At 39.1% G+C, this 12,716-nt stretch overlaps 1 protein-coding gene across 2 annotated transcripts in view; it reads left to right on the plus strand.

Moving 5' to 3' along the window:
• LOC139755522 (hemocytin-like) overlaps positions 1-12,716 on the plus strand; it is a 420,053-nt gene that overhangs the window by 55,052 nt on the left and 352,285 nt on the right. For both annotated transcript variants that reach the window (XM_071673909.1, XM_071673910.1), the window contains exons 28-31: positions 3,827-3,945; positions 5,082-5,212; positions 5,507-5,629; positions 9,401-9,557. In XM_071673909.1, coding sequence (XP_071530010.1) covers positions 3,827-3,945; positions 5,082-5,212; positions 5,507-5,629; positions 9,401-9,557 — 530 coding nt within the window. The remainder of the gene's footprint in view (positions 1-3,826; positions 3,946-5,081; positions 5,213-5,506; positions 5,630-9,400; positions 9,558-12,716) is intronic.

Genomic DNA, 12,716 nt, shown 5'->3' on the forward strand with positions numbered 1-12,716 from the left:
CCAAATGCATCACTTTAGAGTTATTAGAGCGTTTTGTCTTTATTGTCTGTTGGAAATCATCTTGGCATTTAAATGAAAAAAAAAATATGTATTCTCTTTTAGTATGATTGATCACCGTTTCTTGTGTTAGCGAATTACCACCAGGAAACAGACAAAAATCGATCCATCCACTCATATACACACATATATACATGTACATGTACATACATACACATGCATACACATATATCCACATGTACATATCCATGCTTGCTTGCCTTCATCCATTTCACGCCCCATAGGAAACACCATCACCAACCCCTGCGTCAGCAAGGTAGCGCCAGGAAACATACAAAGAAAGGCCACATCTGCTCACATTCATTCTGTAGCTGTCATACGTAATGCACCAAAACCACAGGTCCCTATCCACATCCAGGCCCCACAGATCTTTCCATGGTTTATCTCATACATTTCACATGCCCTGGCTCAGTCCATTAACAGCATGTCAACCCCAGTATACCACATCATTCCAGTTAACTCTGTTCCGTGAATGCCTTTCACCCCCCTGCATGCTCAGGTCTCGATTGCTCAAAATCTTTTTCATTTCATCCTTCCACCTCCAATTTGGTCTCCCACTTCGTGTTCCCTCCACTTCTGACATATATCCTCATTGTCAACCTTTCCCCACTCATTCTCTCCATATGTCCAAAACATTTTAACACACTCTCTTCTGCTCTCTCAACCACATTCTTTATGTTACGAAATGTATCTTATACCCTTTCATTACTTACTAGATCAAACCACATCACATCACTTAATGTCCTCAAACATTTCATTTCCAACACTTCCACCCTCCTCCACACAACCCTATCTGTAGCCCGTGCCTCGCAACCATACTTTTTTGTTAGAACTACTATTCCTTCAAATATACTCATTTTTGCTCTCTGAGAACAAGTCTCTCTTTCCACACATTCTTCATCATTTCCAGAACCTTTGCCCCTTCCCCCACCCTGTGACTCACTTCTGCCTCCAGATATCTAAAGCATTTCACTTTCTCCAATTTTTCTCCATTCAGACTTACATCCCAATTAAGTTGTCCCTCAACCCTGCTGAACCTAATAGTCTTGCTCTTATTCACAACTACTGCTTTCTCCTTTCACACACTTTTCCAAACTCATTCACCAACTTTTGCAGTTTCTCAATTGAATCAGCCACCAGTGCTGTATCATCGGCAAACAGCAACTGACTCACTTCCAAGGCTGTCTCATCCTCAACAGATTGCATACTCACCTCTTTCCAAAAAAATCTTGCATTTACCTCTTTTAACCATGTCATCCATAAACAAATTAAACGACCTTGGTGACATCATTTACTGTTGCTATAGACGTGAGCTGCGAACCAATCACTCTCCTCTCTTCCTAATGGTACATAAGCCTTACACCCTTGATCAAAACTTCTCACTCCTTCTAGCAGCTTACCTTCTGCACCATATACTCTTAAGGCCTTCCACAAAGTATCTCTATCAACCCTGTCATATGCCTTCTCTAGATCCATAAATGCCACATACAGATCCATCTGTTTTTCTAAGCATTTCTCACACACATTCTTCAAAGCAAACACCTGATCCACACATCCTCTACAACTTCTGAAACCACACTGCTTCTCCCCAGTCTCATGCTCTGTACATGCCTTTACCCTGTCAATCAATACCCTCCCATACAATTTTTCAGATGTACTCAACAAACCTATGCCTCTGTAGTTTGAACACTCACCTTTATCCCTTTTCCTTTGAATATCCTTAACAACCAATCAAAAAGACAGTCACCCTTTTTCTTGATAAATTCAACTGTGGTACCATCCACTCACTCCTGCTGCCTTGCCAGATTTCATCTTCCACAAGGCTTTCACCACCTTTTTTCACTTCACCAAACCAATCTCCTGACTTTCTAACTTTGCACACCACCCAAACCAAAACACCCTACATTTGCATTGCCTCTTTATCCCCAAAAATATCCAACAATCTTTCAAAATACTCACTCCATCTCCTCCTCACTCAACGACTACCTCTTATCAGTTCCACCCCTTGCCCCATTCACTGATGCTCCAGTTTGTTCTCTTGTCTTTTGTATGTTATTTACCTCCTTCCAAAACACTTCTTTATTCTCCCCAATGCTTGATGATACTCTCTGACTCCATCTCTTATTCGCCCTCATTTTCAGCCCTCTTGACCTCCTACTGCTTCTCTTATACATCTCCCAGTCATTTGCTCTCCTTCCTTGTAGATACCATCCAAATGCCCCTTTACCGTCCTTTTGACTTCCTGCTGATTCTCTTACACATCTCCCAGTCATTTGCTCTCCTTCCTTGTAAATACTATCCAAATGCCTCTTTTTTCTTTCACTAGCAACTTTACTTCATCCCACCACTCACTACCCTTTTAACCTGCCCACCTCCACCTTTCCCACCACAGTTGTTGTTGCACAAGCCATCACTGCTTCCCTAAATACCTGCCATTCCTCATCCACTCCCCTAACTTCATTTGCTTTCACCTTTTGCCATTCTGCACTCAATCTCTCCTGGTATTTTTTCACAAGTCTCCTTTTCAAGCTCACGTACTCTCACTACTGCTTTTCACCAACATTCTCTCCTCTTTTTTTTGAAAATCTTTATGAATCATCACCTTTGCCTTTGCAAGATGATGATCAAACATCCCACTAGCTGCCCTTCTTAGCACATATACATCCAAAAGTCTCTCTTTTACATGCCTGTTTGTTGATACGTAATCTAATAATGCCCTTTGACCATCTCTCCTTCTCACATATGTATACTTGTGTATTTTTCTTTTAAGCCAGGTATTCCCAATCACCAGTCTTTTTTCAGCACACAACTCCACAAGCTCTTCACCATTTCCATTCACAACACTAAATACCCCATGCACACCAATTTTACCCTCAATTGCCACATTACTCACCTTTACATAGGAATCACCCATCATTAATACTTGGTCTCGAGTACCAAAACTTCTGACACACTCTCAGCTGCTCTCAAAACACCTAATGACCAAGTGCGTAAACACCATTAATCACCCAACTCTTGACATCCACTTTCAGTTTCATCCTTACACACTATTACATTCTCCCACAACTCCTGCTTCAGGAGTAGTGCTACTCTTTTCTTAGCTCTTGTCATCTCACCATCCCCTGACTTTACTCACAAGACATTTCCAAACCATTCTTCCCCTTTCCCTTAAGCTTCATTTCACTCAGAGCCAGAATATCCAAGTTTCTTTCCTCAAACATTATACCTATCTCTCCTTTTTTCTCATCTTGGTTACATCCACACACATTCAGACACCCCAGTCTGAGCCTTCGAGGAGGAATGACCACTCCCCGCTTGACTCCTTCTCTTTCCTCTTTTAGAAATTGAAATACAAGAAGGAGAGGGTTTCCAGCCCCCTAGTCCCATCCTTTAGTCGCCTTCTATGACACTTGACATGAGAGCAGATGTTTCTTTGATTATGGGCAGCTGACTTGCATCCTTTTTCAGGAGGTGCCTTTATGTGATGCATGATTTATTTTTAGCAAATTCTTGGGTATAAAAACCATGAGAGTTGTTCTGTATTTAGTTACATCCCTTTTGGCAAAAATGCTAGGATTTCTTCCTACATATGCATTGATTTTAGTAACAATGGAAGATTGATGGACAATTGATAACTCTTATGTGGTCCAAGATAAAACTTGGGATTCTTAATGATTTTATTGTATTGTTTTAGTAATTAAGGACTTTTATTCTTTTTTTACTAATTATCACCATCATCATATTGATAATATTAATGTATTTTTTGTAGGACACCTGTGGTCTACATCCACACAGGAAAGGATGGGCATCTGAACAGTGCGATATACTTAAATCAGAAATCTTTGCAACTTGTCATTCTGAAGTCCCTGTTGAGCCATATAGGGAGAGGTGAGTTTTGCACATCTCTTCTTTGAAAACCAGACTTCATTTTTGTTGTTGGTCATCACACTGATTCACTGGTCATGCAGTTTTACCCAATTTGGTTTTCTGTTTGTGTTCACATATGTCTGCATACTTGCTTGTGGGTCATGAAAAGATATGAAAGTAGCAGATGTAGGGAAAATTTTTAGTAAGTAATAACAGATGTAGGGAAAATCTTTATCATGTAAATGATTTTATGTTATAGTACGCTGAGTGACTAGTTTAGCACTCAAGTCAGCCAGAAATACTTTGTCACCCTAAATGTATGATACATATACTGGTAGGACTGTTATGAAGACACTGACCATGAAAACATTGATGGAGAATTAAGAAGGTTGGAGTTATTGAAGGGAGGTCATATAGTGGGATAAGTTAGGATGATTGTGGTCTTATAGTTGTGGGCTCCTAGGGAGAGATTGGGCATCATAGATATAGGTAGATTGATAGAAAGTTTAGTTAGGATGGTAATAAGAAAGCTGAAGCTAAAAGCTTTTCATGCAAGGTGGTGTCTGGGAGCTCCAGTAAATTGGAAAAAATTCAGGCTTAGGGTTTTCAAGAAGCATGAATGGGGGAGTTCTTTTCCCATTGCTGGTGCATGGTTATTAAACCCAAATGTATATGCTCATCTAGCAAAGAAAAGAGGTTGAAAGGTGATTTATTTGATGTATTGAAAATCAGCACATGTTTTAACTGTGTTGATATCTGCAGCTGTTCACGGCTAGATCTGTCTGATTTCACTCATAGCAATAAATTCAAACTTGTCTGCAAACAGTTTTCTTCAAATGAGGTATAATACTTTTTCTCAATTGGACTGTTAACATATGCAATGATCCACAAACAGGTGTAGCTGAAAGCAGCACCATATATATGCTTAAGAAAATAATTGGATGTTTATCAAGTCCATGACAGATGTATTATATTTGTGCCCCCATATATATAAAGTTTAAAAGTATTTTTCCTCAGTTTCTGATCTCTATCCCCTATCCCAGATAGTTTGAAAGGACTCTATGGTCTATTGCTGTTTACTTGCCCTTGTATGCTTTTATAATGTTTGGATTGTAGTTTTCTACAGCCTCATGCACATAATATCATATCCTAACCAGGTGTGAGTATGACGCTTGTGCATGTAACACTGGTGGAGACTGCCACTGCTTGTGCACGGCTGTGGCAGCATATGCCCATGAATGTACCATTCATGGGGTGTATGTCAAGTGGCGTAAACCTGATTTCTGTCGTGAGTACTTTTCCTATATTTCTCCATAAATTTTCTCAGTATAGCAGGTTTCTCTGAAATATATAGATTCTCTGTTCCTTTGGAAATATTCCCCATGAATTCATCTACATTGTTACAGTTGTTTTCATTGATTGTATTGGAGTCCACTTTCACTGTCTTCATCCATGTAATGTATGCTTGGGTTAATTACATAATCAGCATCACACCATATTGTAGATTTTTTGTTTCTGAAATAGTACTACATATGTTGAAATAGGATTTAGTGCTTGCCTTATTTAGTTTTTAATGTTACAGCAATGCAGTGTGATGAGAAATGTGAATACTATGAACCCTGCATTCCCACCTGCCCTCAGATGTCCTGTGAAACATTGTTTGACCCTAGCCCTCCACTCTGTGCACATGATGCATGCGTTGAAGGTGAGGAATTTCTGGATTCAGTTATAGATATTAAGGAGAAAGTCCATTCTTATTCTTATTTAAGAAATCTACACCCCTCTCACTAAAAGAAAATGTATAACTTTTTGGTATTCCAAAACTGCAGTAATTTACACTGCGTCTATTAGGTGATATTGCAAAATGATAGCACATTTACTGAATGTAGTCAAATTTGATCACTGATCAAATACTTCTGGTAATTCCTCATAAAGAAGCATTTTGAAAGAGCACAACCATATATGCTGACAGTATATAAATGTTTAGGAAGCTACTTGATATTGATGGTAGAGAAAGTTCAAGAGATGTATGTAGAACTCTCTTCATATACCATACAAAAAGGTAATTACAAGTATGTGAATACCTTCACTGGTTTTTGAAATAGGATACTAATGACTACCTGCAGATTTTCCCCAACTATTGAAATGTACAAACCTAAATATGATAGGATTTGTTTTTAATGACACTTTAACTGTTGAGTTGTGTTTTGGTTTGTAAACAAATCATATCATAACTAATCATCCATCCACCAAACTGCATTTTCAACCATGTGAAAGATATTTCTTCAAACAAAGGAGCCTAGACAGCAAGAGAGTTGGAAAAGCCTTGTTCTCTTTAGGAATGATATAATGATCCACTGACAATAAAAATCACTGCTTGTTACCTTCTCCCTTAGGAAAGAAGGCTGACATACATAAGCCCAAATTTAGATGGACTTGAACACTTTTGACAACCCTCCACAAAACTCAAAAGGACTTGAACATGTTGGACAACCCTCCCGTAAAACTCCAAACTACACAACAGTTAGTGTAGAGCTGTAAAAGAAGGGAAGGAGTGTTGGGAAGGAAAATGAAGAATTGTTCATTAGTATTGTGTCTTAAAAGGGAAAACAGTTCACCAATAGCTTTCTTCTGAACAATACTAAGGAGATAAGAGCATAGTAAATGGAGGCTGGTGGAAACAGTAGTTTAGGAAAAGGTGCTCAGGCAGAATACAAGCCTTGCCGGAAAAGTGGAGCAGGTTACATATGTAATGATGGGCAAATGTGCTTGCAGATCTCCTCATGTATTTCTCTCTGATCTTATTAGTGATTATTATCTCCTACTGAGAGGGACCCTGTGAAGGCAAGAGTGGGAGTCAACTTTGCAAAGTTCAGGATATAGGTTTAGGGCTGGTTGAAACTTCAGAATACACTGTTTGGTATGGATGACAGTGTTCCCTGCCAACAGAGGAGGCCTAGAGGTAGGAGAGTTGAGATTTACACCTCCTGAATACAGTATCAATTGTGGAATCCACTTAGACTTTCAAGGTACTTATCTACTGGACAGACTGTGAAGTATTCTCCCCTTTCTTAACAAAAATTAATGATGTCCTCATAGGCAAATTTAGCTGATTCCTTCTTAGTGAGAAATTTGCATTTAGGGCAGATACTCCTTCACTTTGATGAAAATGAAGTGGATTTTTGTGTTAGACCTTGGAAGGAATCTCTCCTGCTTATAACTCTGAGGCTATAGGAATGGAAAGAGGGACATCTGGAGTGAGGCTTTAGCAGGAAATTTGGTGCTTTGGGGCTTTGAAGAAAGAAGAAATACTGTAGATTTTTTGTTCTCTGCCCACTAAAATAATCTATACCCAATAGTGAGGGATTCCTTAATTGCAAGTTTGAAGGAGGCTCTGATGTTAGTAACCTTACCCCTTATCATGGAACAACAAAATAAGTAAGTGAAGACCGTCCAAGCTGACTGACACTGCCAGGTTAAGAGGGATATGATGCATTGAGTGAAGTCTTTGGCATTGAGATCTCTTTACTGGCATTTGTACATAGGAAAGAAAGTCCCAGACATGTAATACCCAAGACTGAGCAATGGACCTTGTCATAACAAACACATGTCAGAGTATATGGAGTGAAATGGGAATAGAGTTCAGGTGAGAACGAAGGAATAGGGGAACCAAGGTTGAGCCCTCCAGAAAATGCTATCAGGGTCATTGACATCCCTCGCCCCCCTAAAAAATGCAGCTCCCAAAGAACTTGCTGTCATAAGTACATTACAAGGAAAAGGTGGTTGTTGTTCCACTGGCTGCAACCTTAAGCTCAGATATCCTTCTTTGGGAAACATGCAAACCAGGAGGAAAGCTCAGAGTTTGATAGTGATTTTTCATGGATGAAAAACCAGAGTAAGGATCATTCTTATGGCTGTTTCCCCAATGATTGTTTCGTAATGGAGGGGCATAGACCCAGATGAGCATCTTCTCTTTACTGCATACACCCAAAATGTATTTAGATTACATTGTGTATTCAAGTTCCTGTATTAACAGGGGTGGCTTTCCTGTGGTTTCTATAAGGAGAAGAGATTGGCACATACCATCGTTGGAAATGCAGAGGACCACTGTAGGGCAGTGCACTCAAGGAATAATTTTGGTTCAACCAGTTCTTGTATATTGATATAAAGGGGAGAGAGTCCTTTGAGTCCTATAGACCCACAAACAGGTAATCTTCCCACAGGTCACATCACCATCTTTATTGAGAATGCCCATTTTAAATTTGAGAGTAATATGCTAGTGCTGTTATGTGTATATACACATTGTTTTTTAAACCCTTTAGAAATCTTTAGTCGGCCATTTTTTGCTTATGTTATATAGTGAGAACTCTTAGTTGGAGGATACCTCAAGACCAGACTGCTCTGTGTGGACATCATAAACCTATAGTCTAGGTTACAAATAAGATTATATAAAAGTTAGTTGGTTTTGGTTAAAAACAGTATTGCAGTTTCCCTCATTTCACTGTGTATAGTTAGTGTTTTTTCACATGTCTGGTAAGTTTTATTTCATATGTTGTTGGGGCCCCTTTCTTGTAGGGGTTCTGGTCCAGTTGCACCACTTGCACCATAGTAAATCTGGCACTGGTCCAGATGTACATACATTCTGAGAAGTTAGAGGGTAATAAAAGTGAATGTTACTCAATCGTGGAAGGTAATTTACAGGATCAGAATAGCTTTCAGTATTTATTGACCAATTTCAGTGAAGCTAACAGAACGAATCAGCACCTGTATAAAAAGGCTACATACAAAGATTTTCATAGATACTGACCAAAAATATTCTGACACATTTCCTTTAAAAGAAAATTAACAAAGTTGAAAAGTATAGAATATTTTCAGCATTGTCGAATTAAGTATAGGAAAACTTTTAATTTTCTTTGAATACAGACACCATAAACTTAAGATGTCTTTCATATGCTATGATACATGCTTCAAACAAGTCCTTAGTTCCAGATAGATGAATCACATAAGATTTAGAAATTTCCAGAAATAATGTAAGAAAAGACAAAAACAAAAGAAAAAATTTTACATGCAAAAGGAATTTGCAAATAAACATTAATGATTGTGATATCTGTTGATATGAAGCAGATGATAAACAAATATTCCATTCATCTAAAATTAGAAGACATGCGTGTGTTTTGTTCTGGGATAGAGAACTTTTTGTTCGTAAGTACATTCTCCCCTATAGAGTAAGTAATGTTGTACATATATTCTTCTTATAGCTGGTTGGCTGTTAGAGCCATTAAGGCCATCAACATAAAGTTATAACCACAAACCTACAATTCTTTAGGACAAAAGGATACTACTGGATCTGTAGTTTAGTTTAACATCTTTTCTTGGTCTTCTTTTTTTTTTTATATATATATATAGGTATGATGTGTCTGTAGACAAGTGCAGATTTAGCTTCTACTTAATCTTTTTTCTTTGAATATCATTTTAGGTTGTGCTAGTGAGGTTTGCCCTCCAGGTCAGGTGTATAAGAATGCCAGTAAACTTGTGTGTGTACCTAAGGCTGACTGTGTGATGAAATGCTTAGAGATTGATGGAAAAGTGTACATGGAAGGAGACATCATTTCAGAAGATGAATGTCATACATGGTAAGTCAAAGTAGAGTCATGGTATTATCATCATGAACTGTATTCTTTTTACAAAATCTGTTGATAATGAGTTTCATTTCTCACCAATGCTCAGTCTCCATATTGACATCCATTTGCAAATTGAAAATGTTCACTGACACTATACTTTATTTTAGACATGGCATTCATAATGTCCTTGCATCACATTTTTGTATGACCATAGGGATAGAATAGAATTTAATGTATTTACTTTTTTCATAATCTCCTCCCACTTCATTGCTTTTTGCTAATAGTGTACCTTGTCCCTTGAACCCCATATTGTTGATGGTATGCACATTTGCCTGAGAATGATTGTTCCATGGACCCCATACGCTCGATTGTGTATGTTGGAAATGAAATGTTTGAGGACAATATGTGGTGTCAGATGGTTTGATTGTGTAAGTAATGAAATGGTAAGTGAGATGTGCGGTAATAAAAAGAGTGTGGTTGAGAGAGCAATAAAGGGTGTGTTGAAATGGTTGGGTCACATGAAGAGAATGAGTGAGGAAAGATTGACAAAGAGGATATATGTGTCAGAGGTAGAGGGAATGAGAAGAGGCGGAAGACCAATCTAGAGGTGGAAGGATGAAGTAAAAACGATTTTGATTGATTGGGGCCTGAAGATACAGGGGGTGAAAGGTGTGCAAGGAATAGAGTGAATTAGAACAATGTGGTATACTGGGATCGATGTGCTGTCAATGGCTTGAATCAGGGTATGTGAAACATCTGGGGTAAACCATGGAAAGTTTTGTGGGGCCTGGATGAGAAAAGGGAGCCGTGGTTTTGGTGCGTTACACATGACAGCTAGAGAGTGAGCATGAACGAATGTGGCTTTTTTTTTGTCTTTTCCTAGTGCTTCCTTGCGGTGTGTGTGTGTGTGTATGTGTGTGCTGTTTCATGTGTGGCGGGGTGGCAACAGGAATGGATAAAGGCAGCAAGTATCAATATGTACATGTATATATATGTATATGTCTGTGTATGTATATATATGTATACATTGAAATGTATAGGTATGTATATGTGCGTGTGCAGGCATTTATGTATATACATGTGTATGTGGGTGGGTTGGGTCATTCTTTCATTTGTGTCCTTGCGCTACCTTGCTGACGCGGGAGATGGCAGTTAAGTATGAAAAATGAATGTGTGGAAGGCGAGAGCATTATCTCGGAAAGCAAAAATGGGTATGTTTGAAGGAATAGCGGTTCCAACAATCTTATTTGATTGCAAGCGTGAGCTATAGATAGGGTTGTGCGGAGGAGGGTGGATGTGTTGGAAATGAGATGTCTGAGAACAATATGTGGTGTGAGTTGGTTTGATCGAGTAAGTAATGAAAGGGTAAGAGAGATGTGTGGTAATAAAAAGAGTGTGGTTGAGAGAGTAAAAGAGGGTTTATTAAAATGGTTTGATCATGTGGAGAGAATGAGTAAGGAAAGATTGACAAATAGGATACATGTGTCAGAGGTGGAGGGAACGAGGAGAAGTGGGAGACCAAATTGGAGGTGGAAGGATGGAGTGAAAAAGATTTTGAGCGATCGGGGCCTAAACATGCAGGAGGGTGAAAGGCGTACAAAGAATAGAATAAATTGGAACGATGTGGTATACTGGGGTTGACGTGCTGTCAGGGGAGTGAACCAGGGCATGAGAAGCAAGCGTCTGGGGTAAAAATGGAAAGTTTTGTGGGGCGTGGATGTGGAAAGGGAGCTGTGGTTTTGGTGCATTATACAGGACAGCTAGAGACTGAGTGTGAACGAATGTGGCCCTTGTCTTTTTCTAGCGCTACCTAGCACGTGTGTGAGGGGGGGGGGTTGTCATTTCATGTGTGGCGGGGTGGCGATGGGAATGAATAAAGGCAGCAAGTATGAATTATGTGCATGCGTATATATGTATAAGTCTGTGTATGTATATATATGTATACGTTGAAATGTATAGGTATGTATATGTGCGTGTGGACGTGTATGTATATACATGTGTATGTGGGTGGTTTGGGCCATTCTTTCATCTGTTTCCTTGCGCTACCTCAATAACGCGGGAGACAGCGACAAAGTATAATATAGATATGGATAAATATATATATGGATAGAGTAATAAGAGAGATGAAGGCAATACTAGGGAAAAGGGGTGGCAGTGAAACATAGTGGCTTTTGGCAAGCTTATTTGCGGATGATACTGTGTTGTTTGCGGAGAGTGAAGAGGAGTTACAGAAGGTTGTGTGTTTTATGATGTGCGTAAGTGGAGGGGATTGAAGGTAATTGCAAGTAAATGTAAAGTAATTGCGTTTGAAGGGAAACAGAGTGAGAGTATAAATTTCATAAAACCGTATAGAGTGAAAGAAGAAAGTTTACGAAATTGTACTGTGGATATTGGGGGAGAGAGAGAGAGAGAGAGAGACTGGAAAAATTGAGGGAAAATAAGTATCTTGGAGCTGTCTTGGGTAAGTATTGTGATGTGAAAGGAGAGATAAGGGAGAGAGCAGTACAGGGTAGAAGAGTCATTGGGTCCCCTAATAGAATACTGAAGGGTAGAGGTGTAAGTATGGAAGTGAAGAGAGGATTAAGGAACAGCATAGTCCCCCAACCCTGACCTATGCAGCCAAAACATGAATGTGGAATGAGGCACAGAGGTCAAGAATCCAGGTTGTGGAAATGAGCTATTTAAGAAGAGTATGTGGTTTGACAAGATGGAATGAAGAAAGCAATGAAAGGGTTTATGAGAGATGTGTTATGGCAGGGAATGCAAAGGGAATGAATTGTGAAGTGGTAGAATGGGTGAAACGCAATACTTTGAGGTGCTTTGGGATGAGTGGAGACTTTTGCCATGGCCACCCCTTCCCAGAGGAAATGTGTACCAGACATATAGATAGATAGGTATTTAATGTGACTGTGGCGTATTAGTCATATGTTCACCTGCAGTGCCACGTATCTTTGAGTGCTTTGTGAGAAAAACTACATGATGAAGGGCAGGTGAGGGAATTGGCCTCAAGATTATTACAGAAATCACTGAGGTGCTTTGGAATTTGCTGGAGCATAGCTACTTGACTAAATAGAAGATGTTTTCTAAAGATTTGCACATAAAGATATTTGATATGCATTAATTTACAGTGGTAAATTGCACATCAATCATATGTAAAAATTGTGTAAAGCA

Source organism: Panulirus ornatus, chromosome 19, assembly GCF_036320965.1.
Source record: "Panulirus ornatus isolate Po-2019 chromosome 19, ASM3632096v1, whole genome shotgun sequence".
Lineage (NCBI taxonomy): Eukaryota > Metazoa > Arthropoda > Malacostraca > Decapoda > Palinuridae > Panulirus > Panulirus ornatus.